The sequence below is a fragment of the Pseudorasbora parva genome, chromosome 24 (assembly GCF_024679245.1).
Source record: "Pseudorasbora parva isolate DD20220531a chromosome 24, ASM2467924v1, whole genome shotgun sequence".
NCBI classification, from domain to species: Eukaryota; Metazoa; Chordata; class Actinopteri; order Cypriniformes; family Gobionidae; genus Pseudorasbora; species Pseudorasbora parva.
This window is the reverse complement of record NC_090195.1, coordinates 12,233,791-12,255,527: the sequence shown is the minus strand read 5'-3', so window position 1 is coordinate 12,255,527 and position 21,737 is coordinate 12,233,791. Positions and strand designations below refer to the sequence as shown.

The window sequence follows — 21,737 nt, the reverse complement described above, 5'->3', positions numbered from 1 at the left end:
CATTTACTCACCTAGCCTAGAAATCTAGACGCACCCTAGCGGAAGCAAATTTAAGGGTGTCGTCTAGCAACTCTCAATACCCTTCTGAGCTGTATTCCCCTAACTCTTGCCTGGCCAATCACATCGTGTATAGAGTCGGTGGGCGGGGCCATGATGACGACGGCCGAGTTGCGTTTGCGTGCTTCTAGTAAACACAGAAACTGGCGAATGGCGGTCTTTCGAATCAGCTTTGACCACGACTCTGGAAGACTTGGAGTTAAAGGGGGGGTGAAATGCTGTTTCATGCATACTGATCTTTTTACACTGTTAAAGACTTGGAATCCCATACTAAACATAGACAAAGTTTCAAAAGTTAAGGTGGACGTTTGATGGGAGTATTTCTTTGTCAAAAATACTACTTCCGGTTAGTCATAAGTTTCGGCAAGTTTTTTGAGATCATGCGTCCCCATTGACGTTAGTGGGGGCGGAATTTCCTTGTATGGGCCTTACGGACAATTCTACCGGAAGCGCGTGAGAGAGAGCGAGGGAGAGAGCGAAAGCAACAGGCTATGCCCATCAAAACGCTGGTTTGTAGGATGCTGGACAGGTGACAATTACACATAGCACATAACAATGTCACCAAAAAAGTGGGTTTTTGGTTGCCAGACCAAGACAGTCCTGCACAGATTCGCCAAAAACCCCGCGTTAAGGCAACAGTGGATGTAATTTGCTTTTCCGGATCAGCAACTGAGTTGCGCGAATGTTTATATCTGTTCGCTGCATTTCGGTGCCGACTGTTTCATAAACAAGGCCCAGCTTGACGCGGGCTTTTCCAATCGCCTAATGCTGAAGGATGGAGCAGTCCCAACGATAAAGGTCCTAACGTTAGAACCGCAGGCTGTGAGTAAGAGTGCTTCAAATGTCTGTGTCTTTGCCTATGCTCATCAAGTAGCCCAAACATGATCACGTATAGTTAATTGATCAATGGAGCATGCGATGTGTAGTGCGTGTACATTTGTTTAGCTGGCCACTATATGTGTAACTTTATGTTTGTGTATTGTAAAAGCACTCCAAACAACAATACACAAAGGGGGGAAATATGTTGAACTAAATAAGCGCGCTTCTTCATTCAAATGCGCTACTATTCCGTGTCTATCTATGTAAACACTAGCCTGCGGTGCAAAACCAGTCCGCTTACTAACGTTACAATTGTCTACACAAACCACGCGTAAACACACAAACACACGTGCACAACTGCACTTCCCACATGTACACCTTCAAAGACAAAAATACGACGATATAATTCAAGTATAAATATGTAAATAACACAAGCCGCTAAGCATATTATATAGTTAGTGTATAACTTGTAACTTACCACATACAGACGTCCTGCTCTAGTCGTTTTTGCTGCTGCTCCTGTTCAACTGCAGCCTCTGGGTCTGATTCCGGATCATAGATGTATGGCTGTATCTGATTAAAAGCCATATTTTTTTTTTGAATAAAGTTTTTTTACCGCTGTTAGGGATGACGCTCGACTCAACACACAGCGCGCTGCTGCACACGTCATTATTTAGCTCCGCTCACACGACACGCCCCCACCCGCTCGGCTTTTTTCGGAAAGACTCGGAACAGCGCATCTTTCTTATATAATTATTAAAAAAATAAAGACTTTTCGGAGATATGCAGGATGCAATGCTACTCTATAGGTACTCAAGATTGACATGACACTGACTGAAACTGAGTGTTTCACCCCCCCTTTAAGCTTTTCTCTGAGAAAAGAACAAAGAACGGCACTGAAGTCATTCTTAAAAAGGGAAGATGTGTTCGGAGTTTTGCTGACCAGATACGGCGAATGTTTAATCTGTCAACCAGCTCTGTTTCACCTTTGTTGCTCTGGTTGGTGTACCGCTATCCTATCGCGTGCAGAGGGAGTTTGAAAGACAGCCGTTTATCCCGCCCCTCAGATTGAGCCGTCAATGGTGAGTTTCCAGACCAAACATCTTGATGTGGGTCTGGCTTGTCAGGCTATTACTCACCCTCATGGTGTTTCAAACCTGTATGAGTTTCTTTCTTCTGCTGAACACAAAAGAAGGTTTTTTGAAGAATGTTTGTAACCAAGCAGATAGAGCAACCATTGACTACCATAGTAGGAAAAAAATACTATGGTAGTGAATGGTTGCTTTATCTGTTGGTTACAAACATTCTTCAAAAAACCTTATTTTGTGTTCAGCAGAAGAAAGAAACTCATACAGGTTTGAAACACCATGAGGGTGAGTAGATAATGACAGAATTTTCATTTTTTGGTGAACCTTTAAGGGTGGCAACTTCGAAGGAATCTTTATTTAACATAATTTGCATAATTTGTAGTTTCATAGTTTTGAACGCTTGATTTTACTCTAAAATGGCACATACTGCATATGGGAAATGGTAGTACTGAATAATGATGTGCACAAACATTTTACTGGTTATCTGTTTGGAAAAACCTAGGAGAGCAAAGAAATGGCCACAAAACATGAGTACAATGAGGACCTATCAATCATGTGGAAATGGAATGGAATATTTCAGGATTAAGCATCTGGCAAAGGTGCCTGGAACACAGACAGAATGAGCAGCTGTCCAACTAATCAACAAAGCCTTCATAATTCCCTCATAACCCATAATGCAATGCAAAAAGAGTGAGAGAGGCTGCCCCCGAAATTGCACATTTCTCTACTATACAGTAGGCGAAAAATGGTATGTGTCAAAAGAAGTATGTCCGAATTCACAGTACTCGAGTAGGCAGAAGTACCTGCATGACCTACTTCTTTTGTGAGATTCTGAAGTGTGCATACGATGGACACTTTACTATCCCATGAGGCCACGAGAGGAGTTATGAATGGCAGTGAAGTGACGCAACTGACACCGGTAGGTCAGGACAACATGACGAATGTAGTACGTCCAGATTACATTCAAACTACACACACTCATACTATATTTTTTTGTGGTCTTGTAGAAATTACATATTTAAAATGAGTACCTATACCCTTAAAAATAAAGTGCCAGGAAGAACCAAAAAATGGGGTTTCACAGTGATGCCATAGAAGTAACATTTTCCCCAAAGAACCATTTTCTCTAACCATTGTATAGTCTAAAGAACCTTTTTCACTACAAATAACCTTTTGTGCAATGGAAAGGTTCTTTGGATATTAAAGTTTCTTCATGGAACCATACACCCTGCCAAAGAACCATTTAAGAACCTTTATTTTTAAGAGTACTCAAGAGAGTGTGATTTCAGACGCAGCCATGGTTTGTAGATCTAAAACTTCTCACCGAAAACGTTCAGCATACCTCAACTTCTGACGATTCCTTGATAAGGCCTTCTTCTGTGCTATCAAATATTTTCCAGTATACATTTCAAACTGTTAATTAAAAGGATTTTCTTACCTAAAGCTTTATGCTCACCAAATACGATCAAAATAGTTCACCATGACCACCAGAGCCAAACAAAACCCCTAACAGGAAAAACCTTCACCGTTATATTTAGAACGCCACTCAGGTCTGACAGATTTCTTGACTGAAGTGTCACTAGAGAACACAAACACCCTCACAAAGTGCCTAGATGCATAAATCATGTGTATATGAAATCAAATGCACTAATATTTATAGACTTTGCAGTGGTGGAAGAAAGTATGATCCTGCAAAAGCATGCAATGAAGTGGAGTCTGGTTTTGTTGATGAAATATAAAAAGTGCAGCATAGTTAATGCATCTAATTTAGACCACTGCAGTTGTAATGTGCCTTTAAATATGTATATATCTTCAATGAGGCGGAGTGTAAAGACATCCCAAGGTAACTAAAAGGCCAGTTACTCATTTTAAAGCGAGAATGAAAAGGGGTCATAAGGTGAGCAACGGTTTTGGCAGTATAAACAGAGTCTACAAAATCACCTCCTTGAGACACAAGTAGCACATAAACACATACCCATCATAGGTGATCATGGTCATCATGACCCTGTTGCACAAGCATTTGAGTGGTAGCGGATTCTCAAATGACTCCGGTTGCCAATTACCTCGTAGATGTATTGTATAGCAAATGCTAGACAGTGGAGAAATCAGTGTGATCATGAGTAGAGGGTGTGAGAATGTAACGAAAAGCTCTAACATAATCACCCCCCGCTTTTATACTTAATACCCCCTCTGCAATGTGGCCTGATGCTGCCCCATCCCAGCTTTGAGCCAGAAGCTATTCAGGGAGAATGCAGGGGTACGATATTCACGAGGGTGGGATGTGTCCTTTTCGCTGTGGCTCACACTTACACACAAATACAAGGCGATAAATCTAGCCAACATAAACAGTCAATCTCTCATACACTGTCTTTTTCATTGTGCCTTCCTGACGGTCCTCATAGGTGAGAATCTCACTCTATCAATCCTCTTTCTCTTTTTTTGGCTAGACTGTGTCCTGACTTTCCCTTTGATAAACTTTCTATTCCTGTCACCTTGGTGAGATATGGCTTCTGGTGGCGACAGACAGAAATCCACAGTGCTGACTAACTCCTTTATTTATCAAGAGATGACTTCAGATCTGCATATCATAATAAACCCTGGCATGATCCCTCCCGCTCTCTATGTTCCCATCTAACTAAAGGGAAAGGGCAACTAGCTTGAGGCTGTGTTTACCCCTTGTGGCCCCAAAATGTCTGCCCATCCATTCCCCCCTCCCTTTGAGAGATCTGGTAGAAAACACATGCCTATCTTGTTGAGGAAAGTGGTTTGGAGGCTGCCCACTGGGTGGAGGAGCAATGGTCGACCCTCCCCTTTGCAAGTTCATGCATTTGATGCTTGCAGAAGTCATGGACCACATCCCAACAGAAGCGGCTGGTGCGACGGACCTTTTCTTCCTTCTGTCTTCCTTTTTATGACTTTTGGAGGAGCAAGACAACCTAGCCAACTCAGCCTCTTTCCTTTCCTTTCTTGCTTTAACTTGCTTTTCAATCTTGTTCCTGACACTGGTCTACCATATCTTTCTGCCTTCCTCTCCTAGTGATGAACTATTACCTGATGCTGAGCAGCAGTCATGGAGAAGGTGTTCTGTCTCGGTACCAGAGCTTGCGTCTGGAGGGTCGAATGTGTGATGTTGTTTTGGAGGCGGAAGGCGTGGAGTTCCCTACTCATCGCACTTTACTAGCCTGTTCCAGTGACTACTTCTGGTCCATGTTCCAAGACTACACTCTGGAATCCGGTACCCACACTATTAGCTTGCCAGCCCTGTCATCTCTGGGCCTGGAGCAGATACTGGACTTCATCTATACATCATGGATCTCACTGTCACCCTCCACTTTGGAAGTCACACTACAGGCTGCCTGCTATCTACAGATCACCCATGCGGTGGATCTTTGCACTCAGTACATCTCAGAAAGCATTGATCCTGATAATTGCTGCTTTTTTGCTAACATAGCAGCGTGCTATGGCCTTTCTGAAGCCTTCAATGACAGCAACTCTTTTATTGCCAGAAACATGTGCAGAATACTTGCAACTGAGGAATACAAGACTGAGCTAATGGAGTTAAACCTTGATTCTCTGCAAGAGGTGCTTGTAGCTGAGGAGATGCCAGGAGTGAAGGAGAAAGACCTTCTACAGATGCTTTTGGACTGGCTAGAGTGCAACCCACAATCTGCCTTGCAAAGTAATGCATTGCTCAGTCGGATCCGATTTGGTTTGGTGCCACCTGAAGAGCTGTCTCAACTTTGTGCACTTAAACCTGCTCTACGTACACCCTTCATCTGTAGTTTAGTGCAGAAAGCTCTTAACTACCACCGTCAGGGTCACCTACAACCTCTACTACAAAGTGTCCACACCAGCCTAAGAGCCATAAACAACAAGATCCTTCTGGTAGGGGGAGGACAAGAAGCAAACAGACCCCAGAATCAGGTCCTAACCTACGAACCTCGCAGCAAGAAATTCCAGCCACTTTCAGCTTCCTTACCAAATAAGATACAGCACCAGGGAGTATGCGTTGTTGGGAACTTCTTATTTGTACTAGGTGGTGAGGTGGTGCAGGTGGATGAGGAGAACGAGAAGAGTGCTGTGATGACTGTCACTGACCAGGTGTGGCGCTATGATCCAAGGTTTGAGCAGTGGGATGAGATGGAACCACTCTTGCAGAAGAGGGCACAGTTTGCCTGCTGTGTGATGGAAGGTGTTATTTTTGCTATTGGTGGACGGGGCCAGAAGGGTGAGCCTACTTTGTCATCTGTGGAAAGGTATAATATGAGTGAAGGGTGCTGGCGCAGTAGTGTATCCCTACCATATTCAGTTCATGGGCATGCATGTGCCACTATTGAAGCAGGAATCTACATCTCCGGTGGAATTCATATCAACAACCCAGAGAGCAGCAAAGAGGTGCTGTTTCTGAATTCTGTTGAGGGGGATGCCTGGCAGAGACGCTGTAACATGTCCATTGCCAGATTTGGCCACCAGATGGCAACAGTGAGGGGAAGAATTTACACCTTTTTGGGAATGTATGAGCCCTTCTGTGACATTGAACGCTACAGCCCTGAGCAAGACCTGTGGACCCGTCTAAAGCCCCTACTGAATGACCGCTTCTGCTATGGTTTGACCGCAATAAGAGGCAGACGTGTGCTTATGTTCGGTGGCAGAAAATGGCAGGAAGGGCAGGAGGTGTGTACAACAAATGTGCTGGAGTATGACACGGAATATGATGCCTGGAGGGAAGTGTGTAAACTGCCAAGGCCCATGTGTGGGATTCAGTGTGCCATAATGACTCTTCAAGACCCTCCGGAGACCTAAAAGTCAATTACAAACACCATCCCACATACACACAGACAAACAGATGGCTGTCATGGGGCAGAGAGAGCTGATGGACAAGGGTATTCTTTGTATCATGGATACATGGATTGTAAAGTGGCATGGAAAACAGGATTCTATTCACCCAGATACAGAAGACCTTGGTGGGGGTAAAAATGCTGTCATGTGTGTTTTACAGCAAGCAGTAAGGAGCTCCTGAAAGTAGGTCACAATGAATAGGGTAGAGAAAGTCATGACATTGATAGATGGCTTGTCATAAAGACTTTGTCCTGAAAAATGGCATAGTTCCTGTATGGACACGGAAGAAAAGGACAGAACTAGAGATGACATTTTAGGATGCTGCACACTCTTGAAAGGCAAGAAGGACAGACAAACAGAGAAGCAATCTAGATAAGAACACATGAAAAATGACAAAGTATACACTTGAAGTGCAAGTGGCAGTCATACTGTCTTATGACAGAGGGACAGCTGTCACGAATGCTGGATACAGACTGTGGACAGTAGAAAAGACAGCAGTTAAATTGAAGGAGGGTACACTCACAGACGCTGTGAGAGAAACCCAAATTAGACAATTGATTTGGAAGGGTACAGAGAAATTCAAAGCGAGCAAGGACAAGTGTCAAGACCACTGAGTGTGTGTGGGATGCAGGCGAGCAAAAGGAGGATGAGGAGATTTTTAGTGAGCAATGATAAACAAAACTGCATAGACGTGTACATCTGACAGCTCAAAAGCCAGGCCCTGCATGGAAATCTAGATTCCCCGTCACAGTGTGACTAGAAAACCAAAATAATTTACGGGAACTGCAAATAGTTTAGCAGAAATCTTGTAAAAGCTTTCAACAGTACATCACTAGGCTGAATGATAATACACAAATTCATAATATATTATTTTATAATAGTATATATATTTGCGCATGAAACCATTTAAAAACAGATGTTTTAACTAAATATTGCATGTTTTTTTCACCTTTAGTAGAAGAGTTTGCAAGTGTGATTCATTTCTGTAAGTTCAAACTGATTCAAATGAATCAGTTCAAAACTAGGTAACATCTGAAGTCGGACCTAGCAGTAGAAACCTTTTACGTGTTGGCTTATAAAAGCAAGTCTGTACAATGAATTTTGACATTTTTATGACAATTCTACAAATGAATCAATGCAAATGAGCAGCAAAGAGAGAAATGCATGAATAAAATATTTGACTGCATAAAAATTATTTTTGCAGCTAATGACGTTTCTTTGAAGTATTTTGTACTCATTAAACGGATAGTTTTATGTAGTTTAATTGCCCCATGATTTTCTCACCCTCAAGCCATCCTAAGTGTATATGACACTCTTTTTTTTAGGACGAAAACAGAGTTACATTAAAAAATATCCTGGCTCTTCCGAGCTTTATAATGACAGTGAATGGCAGCCCAAATTTTGAAGCCTACAAAAGTGTATCCATCCATTGTTAAAGTAATCCACACGGCTTAGGGGGGTTAATAAAGATAAAGGCCTTCTGAAGTGAAGTGATGCTTTTTTGTAAGAAAAAAATATATATTTAACACATTATAAAGTAAAATATCTAGCTTCCGGCAGACTGCCTTCTGTATTCACTGCCATTATAATGCTTGGAAGAGTCAGAACATCTTTTAATATAACTCCAAGTGTATTCGTCTGAAAGAAGATTAAAGAAGAGTAAATTATGGGATAATATTCATTTTTGGGTTAACTATCCCTTTAATACAAGGGTGCTGGTAATAATAGCAAATTGGTGAGATTTGAGTAGCAGCCCAACCTGGTTTGGTGGTTAGATTAGAATACATCAGATAAGACCAGCAAACCAAGTTAGGACAGTTGAAACTTTTTTTTTAGCTTCAGGTGTGTTGATGGAAAGAGAGAGTGACTGACAAGGAAATAACCCCAAATGTCCCATCTGAATGGCTTGTGCACAAACAAAGGAGACCCATTCTCGACCCAAGACCCAAGGCAAACCCAACAGTTCATCTCCATTAAATGTGAGTAAATTACCTTCACTGAACAGCCTGGAAACCAGCAAGCTTCTGGAAGAAAAAAAGAATAGCTTTCTAGGAAATTGACATGGGCCTCTACTTTAACCGCCCACTGGAGAAAGGTGCCTTTACTCATTGCCCAATAGGCTGTCAAGCTCTAAACTCCTCGGGTGATTACCTCAAATATGTTTGGACTGCATCAAGGTTGGAAATGCCAGCCGAGAAACTGCCATTGAGATGAATGGGAATACAAACGGACAGCATTCTCCAGGTATAATAGACCTGCATAGGCATTTAGCAGCCTCAAAGTTTGGGCAGCACGCCTTTCTCCAATGTGCATTCAAACTCGCTTTATTTATATATATATATATATATATATATATATATATATATATATATATATATATATATATATATATATAAAAACACATGCATATACAATAAATATAGCATGATTACATCCATAAAAGTTTATTGACTCTAGGTATAACCACACTTAAATCTGGATAAAGCAATAACTCTCTTTTTAAAGAATGAAATAAAGTAAACTTTACCAGGTTGTACGCTAAACACAGCACATAGGAAACTGCACTGCCTAAATTACATGCCCTATTCATAATAAAGACAGGCAGCAGCACAGATATTGATGAACTAGATTGTAGTACGACAGCTTTGTTAAAAAACGGGCTGCTTAGGAAACATAACATGATTTACACTAAATTAATAATAAGTTTGATATATTACTAAAGTAAAATCCCAATAGACATCCGTTCTAGTAGCTCTACATCCACTGGTAATTACTTTCTCTAAGAGCTAATGGATTCCCATGAATCCCATGGACACATTAGCACCTGAGTCACTCAAAATCAAGCTAATATTGTCTTAGATTACATACAGAATGAAATGTGCTCCATTATGTCATCAGAGTCATACCTGAAATATCAATGTACATCATATAATACATATCTTATCATACAATAAACTCTCTTCGGAACATTCATTGTGTTCTTAAAAATCTCACATAAAGCGTCTTTGTGTTTGCCGAGTGCTTCTAGTTCTGCACGGCCTTTCTGACAGTTGAAACACTGACATTAAATCATTTGGCAGCTTCGGTTTAGAAAAAAACACAAAAAAACAACAAATGGGATTGTGGTGTATCTACAAGCCATGTAGCAAGAGATGTTTCGCTCTGATAGTTTATAAAGATGGACGACCTCCCGAACTTTGACATACATGTAATATCAGGGATTGAGTTGCCGCTTCTGACAGATGCTGGGGTGAGTTCAGGGCAACAGCTTTGATCGGCGAGTCCCTGGGCTGAGACCAGCGATGTGTCACGGTGACCTTGGCTGTCAAAAAAACTCACTGTTGCTTGAGAAAAATGTCCCTAAACTAGCAGCACTGCACAGAACGACTGCATGGCAGCTTGTAGAAATGGAAAACTTGAGTCCAAACCAAGGAATACAATACTAAAAAGTCCATAAAACATTAGATTAACCATAAAAGATGAACGGCACACCTCTGCGTGGGTACACAATCACTTGTCAGTTCCGTCTCTGCTCACTTAACGGTGCAAATTTTTGCTAGGAGCATCACATGTAAATCTGTTTTTGATTACGAACTCTTATCAGGAAACTGTAGTGAAGAGGAAACTTCCACAATCTGACTCAAGTAACAGAGATAATGCTGCTTCTGGATAATGAAGCCTGTGCAATTTTCGACCAATCAAAGCCCACACACTTCACAGAATTCTCATCCGTTATCAGAGGTTTGGCAGGGCGTTACTCTCGAGCCAAGAAGTGTTTACAGCACAGGCACAGAAATATTCTGGGTTCAAAACAAGCTGAACGCTATCTACTGCATTTCTGGCATTCTGTAAATTACTGCATTCAGATATTTTGACTATTTCTGATTGGGACAAGGCACTGGACCACATACATGTTGAAATTATGTTTAAAATATTAAAACTTATAGATCCACAGGACATGAAAGGGGTGGTAAAACACGATTTGACTTTTCTAACTTTAGCTAGTGTGTAATGTTGCTGTTTGAGCATAAACAACATCTGCAAAGTTACAACGTTCAAAGTTTAAAGCAAAGGGAGATATTTGCTTTAAAAAAAATCTATTTCCAAGGACTACAGACATTCCTCTGGGGGTTGCTGACATCACTAGCCCCAATATTTACATAAACCCCTTCTCCGAAAATATTAAATAAGGGGGGCGAGGCCATTTTTTATTGCTGTGGAGAAGAGTTGTTGTTGTAGGCTGGAGTGTTGTTGCTATGCCGACGGAACGCTGTTATTTTTATCCGTATTGCAGGTCCCCTTTGTTTGTTTCAAGGGATGGGGGAGTTAGGAATCAATGATTAAAATTTATTTTTAACTCGGCCCCTGATATGTATTACCCAAATCCTGCCCTTTGTCCTGCAAATTTTATGGAGGAAAGCTTCCACAATCTTTGCGAGTTCAATGCAGGATTCGCACAGCGGCTTGTCCTGACCTGTAAGTATGATTTCATTTTATCGTCGATGTGTTTTCCTGTAATAGTTTGTATTGTTAATTGTACATTGTAGCAAGGAAGTAAACAAATGACAATGCTGTTTGGCTCTGCAAACCAGTTTGTTAAATGCTCATTCATACTTAACGTTATCCGGCAAATATCTAACGTTACAAACTTTTTAAAATCTCAACAGCTAACTTGGAATTAGTGTAAATTATTCTTTGATAAAAGCTTTCATGTATTGTTTATCTACATGCTTGTTTATCTACAGGCATGCTAAACATGGTTCGGTGTTTGATTTGGCTACTATAGTAAAGCCAATGTTTAGTGTTCGTTTTGGGTTAATAGTTCTTGCGACAGATATTTGGCTGTAATCGTTCTCAAAATACAAAAGGTGCCATTCAGTAGCGATCACTATAGATCCGCAGTCTTTACCGACTACCGGTGCACTAGGCTGTTACCGAATCACAACACACTTGCCCAGCCATTGGCCAGCTAACCAATCTGAGCCCATTGCATATTTTTGAGGGACAGGCTTCATAGAACCCAAAAACCATCAGACTGTTTTTACAAGGAGGGACAGAACAGTATAGAATAAAGGTAAAATATATGAAACATAATGCACTTTTTTTTTAAACGAAGAATGAACATGTTACATGCACCCTACAAACACAATCAAGCCTTCGAAAGAATGTGTTTTACCACCCCTTTAACAATCTACATGTTAGACATCACAACATCAAAAGGTTAGTTCGCCCAAAGATGAAAATTAGAGGGGATTGAGTTTGTTGCCCAGCCTTATCCACGAGAGCCTTCAAAGCTTGCGATGCGTCAGAGGTTACTCTTTCACCTTAAGTCGACTTGCTACCGCTGACTGCCGGAAGCGTATTATTTTAGTTTAAATGTAGATATTTTTCTTACACAAACGCGCCACTTCACTTCATAAGGCCTTTATTAACCCCCTGAACCATGTGACTCAGTTATATGATGGATATATGCACTTTTAATGGACTTCAAAAATGACCCAACAATTCACTGCCATTATAAAGCTTAGAAGAGCCAGGATATTTTTTAATATAACTCTGATTTTATTCGTTTGAAAGAAGAATGTCATATACATCTAGGATGGCTTGAGGGCGAGTAAATCATGGGGTAATTTTCATTTTTTGGGTGAACTATCCCTTCAACTCTTGACAGTGTGAAGTCCATAAACCTTGTAACTTTTGTAAGATAAGTGCAAGTACAGCAAAAATGGCTTCTAACCTCAGGAATTACCAGATCTGCTCCTAGAAAAGTCCCACAAGGTTTATTTAGACAACATTATAGACATTTGTTTTTGTATTGAAGAATCAATTTAAAGAACCTTAACAAGAATCCAAGCTGCACATTTCTGCTTGAAAACGCTCCATTGCCTTGTCCCATAGACTTCGATTGTGAGAGCATTACTATGAGTCGAGTCAAAATTATTGACTGTTGTAAATCACACCAAGCCACAGAAGCTGTGACTAGAAAGGAACTGATTTGAACCAGGAATATTCCTTTAAATGCCTTTTCTTGGTATACCCAAACACCCTGCAGGGATTGTGGGAAGATGAGGTAACCACATTAGTTTTCCATGTTCATGCGCACGCACACACCTTCCAACACAAATGTACAAATGCTATAATTCGGGGCCAGCCGATGTATAACAGCAGATCATAAATATATATTATGATACAGTAGAGTATACGGTATACTAAAGTGGCATATCACTTGTGTGATGACCGTCTGCGAGTCCACAGAGATTTGCTTCAAAAAGACAGCCAAACACAGGTACAGCAGCACAACAGAGTGACAGTGTCAACAGAGTCAGTGTGTTAAGTGTTCAAACGCCGCCTCAGGCATGCATTTCCTCTCAGAATTCAGGCAGAAGCTTCCATTTCCAGGTTCAAGTGCTCTGGTTCGGCCTCTGCTTCCTGTCTAGAGGTGTGCCACATACGTTCTCGGTGCGACTGCATTGTCTCTCCTTGTCTGAGCCGCTTGGAGGACCCGTAACCAGGGCAACCCCGTGTGCAGAAGTGGCATACTCTGAAGCCTGCGAGTTGCGAGTCGAGCCATTGAGAGTGCTTTGTTCATACAGATATCTGTGCCTGCGTAAACAATGTTTTTCAAGTATTCAAAAAGCACAAGTAGATTGAGTCTGCGATTGCTGTCAGGATGTGAAAGTACAAGGAAAAGTAAGGGAATTTGTGTTAAGGAACTTATTCAGGGTAGACGCAGTATCAAATTTGACGTGGATGAAAATTAGACTGTGAGGAATAATAGTACAGTACAAATAATAGGGTGACTGTTGGGGACCTTGGTGTGAAATGTTAACTTGGAATACAAAGATAGTACAATTATGGCTGATACAATATTTTCATTCCCAAAATGTAAATTCTATAGTTTTTTCTAAATAGATAATAATAATAATAATAAAACACTAAAAACTTAACTCAATAGTTTAAAATAAATTTTAATGTGAATTTAGGCATCACAAAATTATAATGTAAAATACGAAAAATGGATATACATTTAACAGTGTTATTAAATTATTAGTGTTTTTAAACTTGAACTTTAGTGTTAGATGGTGGCTGATGAAAATATATAAAAAATTACTTGCTTAAATGGATACAAATGAAAGTCAAACTTGACAGCATTTTTTATTTATTGTGCATATATTCTGAGACGGCCTCTGGGAATTTTATATGAATTATTAAAAAATGTAACTGCATTTTCAATTGCGAAATCATGCATCAATGCATCATTATATGCCCAAATGTGAATTCTGTACATATATCCCTCACAGCCACAAAATTAAAATAGTCCAATTCACCCCATACTTTATCGTGAATGTCCAGTGTAAGGTTCGTGGAAGTGAGCGACAACTGCTTCAAAAATATGCCGGTATTTTTGTGTCGGATGTGTGCATCAGACGTGAGTCTCGATGTAGGAGTGTGTGTGCGAGAGGGAGGGCGTGCGGGGGGCGGGTTCAGGCGTGGTGGCAGGGCTGGGCTCGGAGGCGGGGCTGGGCTGGCGTTCTCGCTGGGGCTCTCCTGAAAACAGCTCCATGTAAACTTTCTTCCATTCCTGGAACTCTGAGGAGGTGAGCTTAGGATTGGCCAGCAGCTTGTCAATCAGTGCTACCTCGCCCTCCCTGTCCTATGGGAGTGAAGAAAGAGAGCAGTGGAGGGTGGGCATTACAGATACAGTCTCCTTCATACAGTGGTTAGGATGTCATAGTCAATGCACGCCACAGGCGGTTAGCGTAGACGTGAAGCGATGTGGACTCAACCTAGATGAGCAGAGCAGCACACACACGCAAACACACATAGCATGCTCAGACTTGACTGGAGTCCTCTGGCACTGTGGGGCTACGTGCCCCCAATTAACCTTCTTTCATTCAAGTCTGAGTGATAAGGGATGCTGATAATACCCACAATGCAACGGAAGGTTCTGCCCTAACATAATGAGAACAGCACGGCAGTTTGGGGGGTGGGGGGAGGCAGCACCACAGACACACAGCAGAGGCACAGACCGACTGACCCAACCACAGGGAGACCTAATGGCACCAAATCAGATTAACCCACATGGAGAAGCAGGGTTCAGAGCAGGGGGCATTATCTTATTGCAGATGATCATTAGCTGGTCAAAAGGCGGAGTAGCTTGTCTTATTTGGTTATTAGCTGCTACAAGATAATTAGCTGTCATAAAGGTCATTAGCTGGTTTACACTGGTTATTAGCTGGTCTAAGATGATCATTAGCTGGTCTAAGATAGTCATTAAACTGGTCTAAGATGGTTATTAGCTGGTCTAGGATGGTCATTAGCTGGTTATTAGCTGGTCTAAGATGGTCATTAGCTGGTTATTAGCTGGTCTAAGATGGTTATTAGCTGGTTTAAGCTGTTCTTTAGCTGGTCTAAGATGGTCATTAGCTAGTCTAAAACGGTCAGTAGCTGGTTTAAGCTGGTCTAAGATGGTCATTAGCTGGTCTAAAATGGTCATTAGCTGGTTTAAGCTGGTCATTAGCTGGTCTAAGATGGTCATTAGCTGATCTAAGATGGTCATTAGCTGGTTTAAGCGGGTCTAAGATATTTATTAGCTGGTTTAAGATAGTTATTAGCTGGTCTAAGATGACCTTAGCTGGTCTAAGATGGTTATTAGCTGGCCTAAGATGGTCATTAGCTGGTCTAAGATGGTCATTAGCTGGTTTAAGCGGGTCTAAGATGGTTATTAGCTGGTTTAAGATAGTTATTAGCTGGTCTAAGATGACCTTAGCTGGTCTAAGATGGTTATTAGCTGGCCTAAGATGGTCATTAGCTGGTCTAAGATGGTCATTAGCTGGTCTACGATGGTTATTAGCTGGTTTAAGATAGTTATTAGCTGGTCTTAGATAGTCCTTAGCTAGTCTAAGATTGTCATTAGCTGATCTAAGATTATCATTAGCCAGGCTAAATGGTCATTATCTGGTCTAAGATGGTCATTAGCTTGTTTAAGCTAGTCTAAGATGGTTATTATATGATCTAAGATGTCAATTAGTTGGTCTAAGATGGTAATTAGCTGGTCTAAGCTGGTCATTACATGGTCTAAGATGTTCATTAGTTGGTTTAAGCTGATCTAAGATGGTCATTAGCTGGTTTAAGCTGGTCTAAGATGTCCATTAGCTGGTTTAAGCTGGTCTAGGATGGTCATTAGCTGGTTTAAGCTGGTCTAAGATGTTCATTAGCTGGTTTAAGCTGGTCTAGGATGGTCATTAGCTGGTCTAAAATGGCTTAAGCTGGTCATCAGCTGGTTGACATGCTCCTAAGCTGATTTAAGATGGTCATTAACTGTTTTATAATAGTCAGTAACTGGTCTAAGATGGTCATTAGCTGGTTTAAACAGATCATAAACTTTCATTAGCTGGTCTAAGGTAGTCATTAGCTCATCAGTAAAGGTCCATCTTAAATCTTAGGTTTTGAAACCCCTTTTGGTGCTATTGATCAGCCGTTTATAACACCCACAATGAAGCGGGAGACTCTGCCCCAACATAATAAGCACAGCACAGCAGCTGGGGGCTGGGGGAGATGGGTCACAGCAGAGGCATGACCCAACCACAGAAGACCCAAAGGCACCAGGCAGAGCCTAAACCAGATTAACCCACACAGAAAAGCAGGGTTCAGAGCAGAGTTTGGCCATGCCCTCCTCCCACACCAGACAGAGAACTCCGTCTAACATAGATGGGATTCTGGGATAGCAGTTTAGCTTAGTAAACCGTATCAAAATGTACTACAAAAAATAAAATAAAAAATCCTGCTGTCCCCAGAAACCCACAGACATCAGACAGATGGAGAGGGACGGACGGGACAGATGAAACAAACAGGCACACGTGGTTTCAGTGGGACCCATGCGGCAGCAGAGGTCAGATACCTTTAGCGTGCTCTGCAGGATGCGGAGATGATGCAGTTTGTCATTTAGCTGTGGATCGTTGCAACGCCGAATGAAAAGGTGTTTGTACTCCAGACGGGTGGAAAGGCGGTGCTCACCAATGGGTGACAGGCTGGCACGCTCCAGAGCCCGGTACAAATCACCAAGTGAATCCGCCTGCCGATGGCACTCCGGTTCCCCGCCTGTGGGGGGGGTGGGCGCCACAGAAAGCCAGAGTTAAAGATGGGTGGCTCCACCAACAAAGCACATTGAGTGAGATCGGAAACAGAAACAGTCAGATTGCAACATTTAAACTGTGCATTTTAATGTTCAATCAGGCATGTAGGTTTGCATGAGCAGTTGATGATGATACTCAGCTCATTTATTTAGTTTGTTAGTCTGGAACTGTGAAGGTAAAAAGAGAGAAAATGGCATAATATCTGGATGAGAAGTGTCTTTCATCAGGCTGGCGTAGATAAATGCTTAATCAGGCTCAGATTTATGTAAATAATATTTTTTCTCGCAGTTTTTATCTGTTATCGTTTGAAGAAATGGGTGCTGGGTGTCTCTTTGCCAATACAAAAATCTCCTTTTCTCCCTCTCTGTCTGTCTGCAACACACACACACACACGCACACGCACACGCACACGCGCACACGCACACGCACACGCACACACACACACACACACACACACACACACACACACACACACACACACACCTCATATGTGTTTATCAATTCCTTGGTGAAATATCTAGTGTAAAATTGAAGTATAAAAAGTAAAGGTTAGTCAATAGCTGGTCAAGATAGTTATAAGCTAGTCAACACGGTGATTAACTGGTTCAAGCTGTCACCATGGTCAAGATGGTCATTTTTTGTTAATAACATTTGGATATAACTCTACATACCCTACATTGGATATTAGCTAGTCAACATTGTGATTAGTTTTGTCGTTAGTGGTCAGTAACTGGTCAACATGATCATAAGATGGTATAAACTGGTCATACACTGATCTGAGATAATCATTTTCAGGTTTAAAATGGTCATTAGCTAGTCTAAGATGGTCGTTAGCTCATCAATAATGGTCCATCTTAGATTTTCTTTGCTGATAACTGACCAGCTAATGACCGTTTTAGAAGGCTATCAGATACTAGATGATCAAAGATGGATTTGATGATCAAAGACTGGTTTTGTAACATGGTGGCTAATCAACCAGCCAATGGCCAGTATCAGCTAACTGGAAACCATCCACCACTGCATTAACATTTATGCAAAAATACAGAATCACACCTTGTTACAGTATGTTAATAAAGGGATAACTGCAGTTTTGTGATAGTAGACACCTAAAGATGGACAGTAAGGCTAGACGACAGATTTCAGCACTGTTTATGAGATGTTTAATATGACATGACATGATAATTAAAAGTGGAGAAAAATTCTTAGGGCTACTCCGGTTTGGCAATCAATCACTCTGCCTAGCAGGGTTTTTTCCTTCAGTCTGCGTGCGACTATATGCTGGTGCTTATGTGTTAGTCTGGAAATAAGTTGAATCACACATGTCCTGTTGTTGGAGAGTTTGTGTAGGTAAAGCATGTGGGCCAGTATCTAATTCTGGGTGTTGTTAGCAGATATTGCATGTGTTTCTTATAATCAGGCTTTCACAAACCCACAATGTACAGTTAGTGGGTGTGTATTTACCCACTGAACAAACACAAGAGGGCAGCAGTCCCACACAGCTCCTCACAGCCTATGCTGCAGAGGTAGGGCGGCATATCCATATCACATTCAGCAAGGGAATTAAGTTTAAATGAATACAGAATAAGGATGTTAGTTGAGTAGCAGTTTACTAAAAAAAAAAAATTCAGGCATTATCCATTTATGCACCAAAGACACCAAGGACTATGGGAAGAATTTTAGCTTTCTATACATATAATAACAAACCTATACCAATACAGACTATACTACCTGTAACTTATTTAGTGTATTTATAACTTTTTTATTGGTTGTTTATCCTTATTGTGTTCAAGTTATTGCTGATATGCCCTGTTTTTGTTAAATGCCTGCAAAAATTGGAAAGAAAAAGCATTTTATCGACCGCTTGGTTAGCTATGAGATGAATTACAATAACAACGACTCAACCTGAGTAGATCAATAAAGTTTTAAAGCTCTTTGTGATACTTTTGTAACTTGCTAAATGGCACAGAACTCTAGCAGTGCAGAAAAACTTTCCAGTTGCTGGGGAACATGTGAGTGAGAGTCACGATCAATAGGCCGTGCCTCTTTTCTCTTCAGTATGTAGTACAGCACGCATGGGCTCTGTGGATGACTAACAGATGCCCCCAACTCCTCCAGAGAGAGATAGAGACAGAGCGATATAAAAGACACAGATAAGAGGGAGACTCATTAAAAGCCAATGGGATTATATATAGACTACTGCAGGAGATCCGTCTGAGATGGTGAAAAAGGGGAATATTAGAAGAGAAAGTTAGACAGGGCCGACGGGAAGTGAGACAGACAGATCAGTAGTGTGGAAGTGGAGATGGGCAGTGAGATGGGGAATATAGATGGTGAGATGGCAATGAGCCATGAGGCCATAGACTGCTAGACGAGGGGAAGATGAAAAATAATACGAGGGAGATAAACAGAGTGGTAATCCAGCAGCAAATGGGAGGCTTGCTGTGAGGTTTGTGGAGAGAAATCCATCTCTCTGGACACCAGAACAAAATAGGACAGAATTAATAGTGCATTTGGAATTTATTGTTAACTACATGGTTTAAGCATAATCCATGAGATAGCGCAGTTCAGACATTAAAAAGTAATTTGATTTAGCGATTTGATTTTACCGTGAAGCTCAGTCTGGAAACCTGTACATTCATTTCTACTGCTTCTGTTACACTTTTGCATAAACCAATCACAGACTGGCTTATCCACCTGGCACATATTGGTGGGTTTAACATGATGACAGATAGAGAAACGATGGGTTGTTGCCCGTTGATAACACCTCTTGTGGTCTGATTGGTTGAAGGACTATCCAATTGCATACAGAGTCATTTGAATTATGCTCGTTGATCATAATTCTTGTGCAGTAGAAAATACACAGCAGACCCCCCAGACCAATCTCTAATCTTAAATTGAGCTTGGTCTGGTGATAGCCAGACCAAGTTTATATCCCACAATTCTGACTTATTTCTCAGAATTGTGAAGTCAATTTCTTACAATTACAAGCGTATATCTCACAATTCTGACTTTGTAACATGGAATTGCGTGTTTATATCACACAATTCTGACTTTATAACACGCAATGGGAGGGAAAAAAGGTGTAACAGACTTTTGCTGATAATGAGATGGATACAGGTAAGGTTATGGACAGGTTTGACGTGTTTGTTAATTTTTGAAGTCATAAAAGTGCATCTATCTGTCATATAACTGCTCCACACGGCTCCGGGGGGTTAATAAAGGCCTTCTGAAAAATAGCCATATTTAAAACTTTATAGACTAAAATAACAAGCTTCCAGTGGTCAGCGGTACGCAAGTTGACTTGCGCTAAAAGAGTAACAAAAGTTTTTTTTTTAATACTGAAAAAAGAATTGCATATACACCTAGAATGACTTGAGGGTGAGTAAATCATGGGCTAATTTTCATTTTTAGGTGAACTTTAATCATAGCATCTGTTCTTGGAATAAGAAAAAAAGTTTTAGTTAGCTGAAGTTCTGCTAAATATATACTTGTACCTAAAGGGAATAAAATAAAACACTGTAAATTAAAATTTTAAAATGTAATTTATTTTTTTTGAGTATCATGTTTTCTGTTTTATATATTCTTATGCAATTATTTTTAATCATATGTATCCAGGTGCTATAAAATTAACCTTAAGAGGACAGGCTTACAGAAATGTCAATAAAGGTTAACTGTCCTTGTAAATCAAAACCAAGTCGGGTAAATTAAAGTGGGCCAGGAGCTTGTGTCAGAGCCACACCAATACGGCAGATTTAAAATGAGTTTCATGGGAAGAGCATGCAGCTATTTCTAGAAGAAGATGCCTGCATGTGTGCATGTGTGTATGTAAGAAACGAGTGGACAGATCTCAGTGGGGAACCTCACAGCAAAGCTAAAAAAATCCTGCAACTCAGGCACTGTTTATGCTTCATACAGCACCGACACACACTCAAACAGGGAACGAGAGGACGATACAGAAGCTAAGAAAACACAGGAAGAGATACAAACTGACAAAGAGACAAATCCCTGCGCATGCTCCTCTCTGAGTGCACTGCTCTTAACAATTTAATACTGAAGCACTCAAATTTACACATGCACTAAAATAACTCTGCTATGCCCACTGTTCTCATAATCAGAGGGGTTATTAAAATCTAATAGAATTCTGGTAAAGAGGTTTTAGTGGGCTGATTTGAGCCGACCTGGTTTAATTTCTTTCAAGCACATCTTCTCACATTGCAATATTATAACAAAGGGAAGATTCTTTAGCCCCATTTGTCATCATTAAAATGTATGTTCATCAATGTAAGTCTTATAACAAGAATAGCAAATATAAACAAAGAAATCAATTATAATAAATACAAATATTAACAAAATTGTAATGCTTTTAGTTTAGAAAATATTAATATAATATGGCAAGAACTCGGAGTTAAACTGTGTCAGAACAAATTCATCTTGATAATGTCAGATAACTTTGATAGAAAGGTAAGTAATGATTACAATCAACCAATCAGCTGTCAGCTGTTCAATTTAAGCACACAATTAGATAACACCAGTGTAGGTCAACCAATGACCAAGCAAAGCTTAATTTTGTTCTGTCTGTGGTGTAAAAGGTCGCATTAGCATTTAAAGACAAAACAATCCAGCAAAACATGGTCAAGTCAAAGTGTCTGAAAAATTGTGGTACCAAATTTTTATACATGTTACTGGTAGTCCACTGTGTGAAGATATTTTTGGGTATAACAGTTGCCACAGTTGACTTTATTGTGCTATTCTCACTTACATGAATGAACTATAGTGTCCTGCACCCCACTAGTAAAAC

General features: G+C 40.7%; 2 protein-coding genes across 15 annotated transcripts in view; one reads left to right on the top strand and one right to left on the bottom strand.

Annotated features, from left to right (window-relative positions):
* The window catches only part of cnksr2a (connector enhancer of kinase suppressor of Ras 2a), a 115,986-nt gene that overhangs the window by 7,130 nt on the left and 87,119 nt on the right, over positions 1-21,737 (bottom strand). For 10 of the 14 annotated variants that reach the window (XM_067435121.1, XM_067435123.1, XM_067435127.1 and 7 more), the window contains 2 exons: positions 16,705-16,904; positions 9,232-14,457 (listed from right to left, as the gene is read on the bottom strand). The exons of 1 other annotated variant lie outside the window; for it this stretch is intronic. In XM_067435121.1, coding sequence (XP_067291222.1) covers positions 14,227-14,457; positions 16,705-16,904 — 431 coding nt within the window. In that variant the 3' untranslated portion in view covers positions 9,232-14,226. Of the gene's footprint in view, positions 1-9,231; positions 14,458-16,704; positions 16,905-21,737 lie in introns of those variants that run through there. 3 more of the 14 variants (XM_067435133.1, XM_067435131.1, XM_067435132.1) reach the window with 3 other exon arrangements.
* On the top strand, positions 2,969-9,077 carry LOC137064117 (kelch-like protein 34). Its single transcript, XM_067435447.1, has one exon. It carries the CDS (start codon positions 5,004-5,006, stop codon positions 6,765-6,767), a length of 1,764 nt encoding a protein of 587 aa, XP_067291548.1. The 5' UTR covers positions 2,969-5,003; the 3' UTR covers positions 6,768-9,077.

Coding starts and splice junctions, on each gene's coding strand:
- LOC137064117 (XM_067435447.1), top strand. CDS start 5,004: ATGAACTATTACCTGATGCTGAGCAGCAGTCATGGAGAAGGTGTTCTG.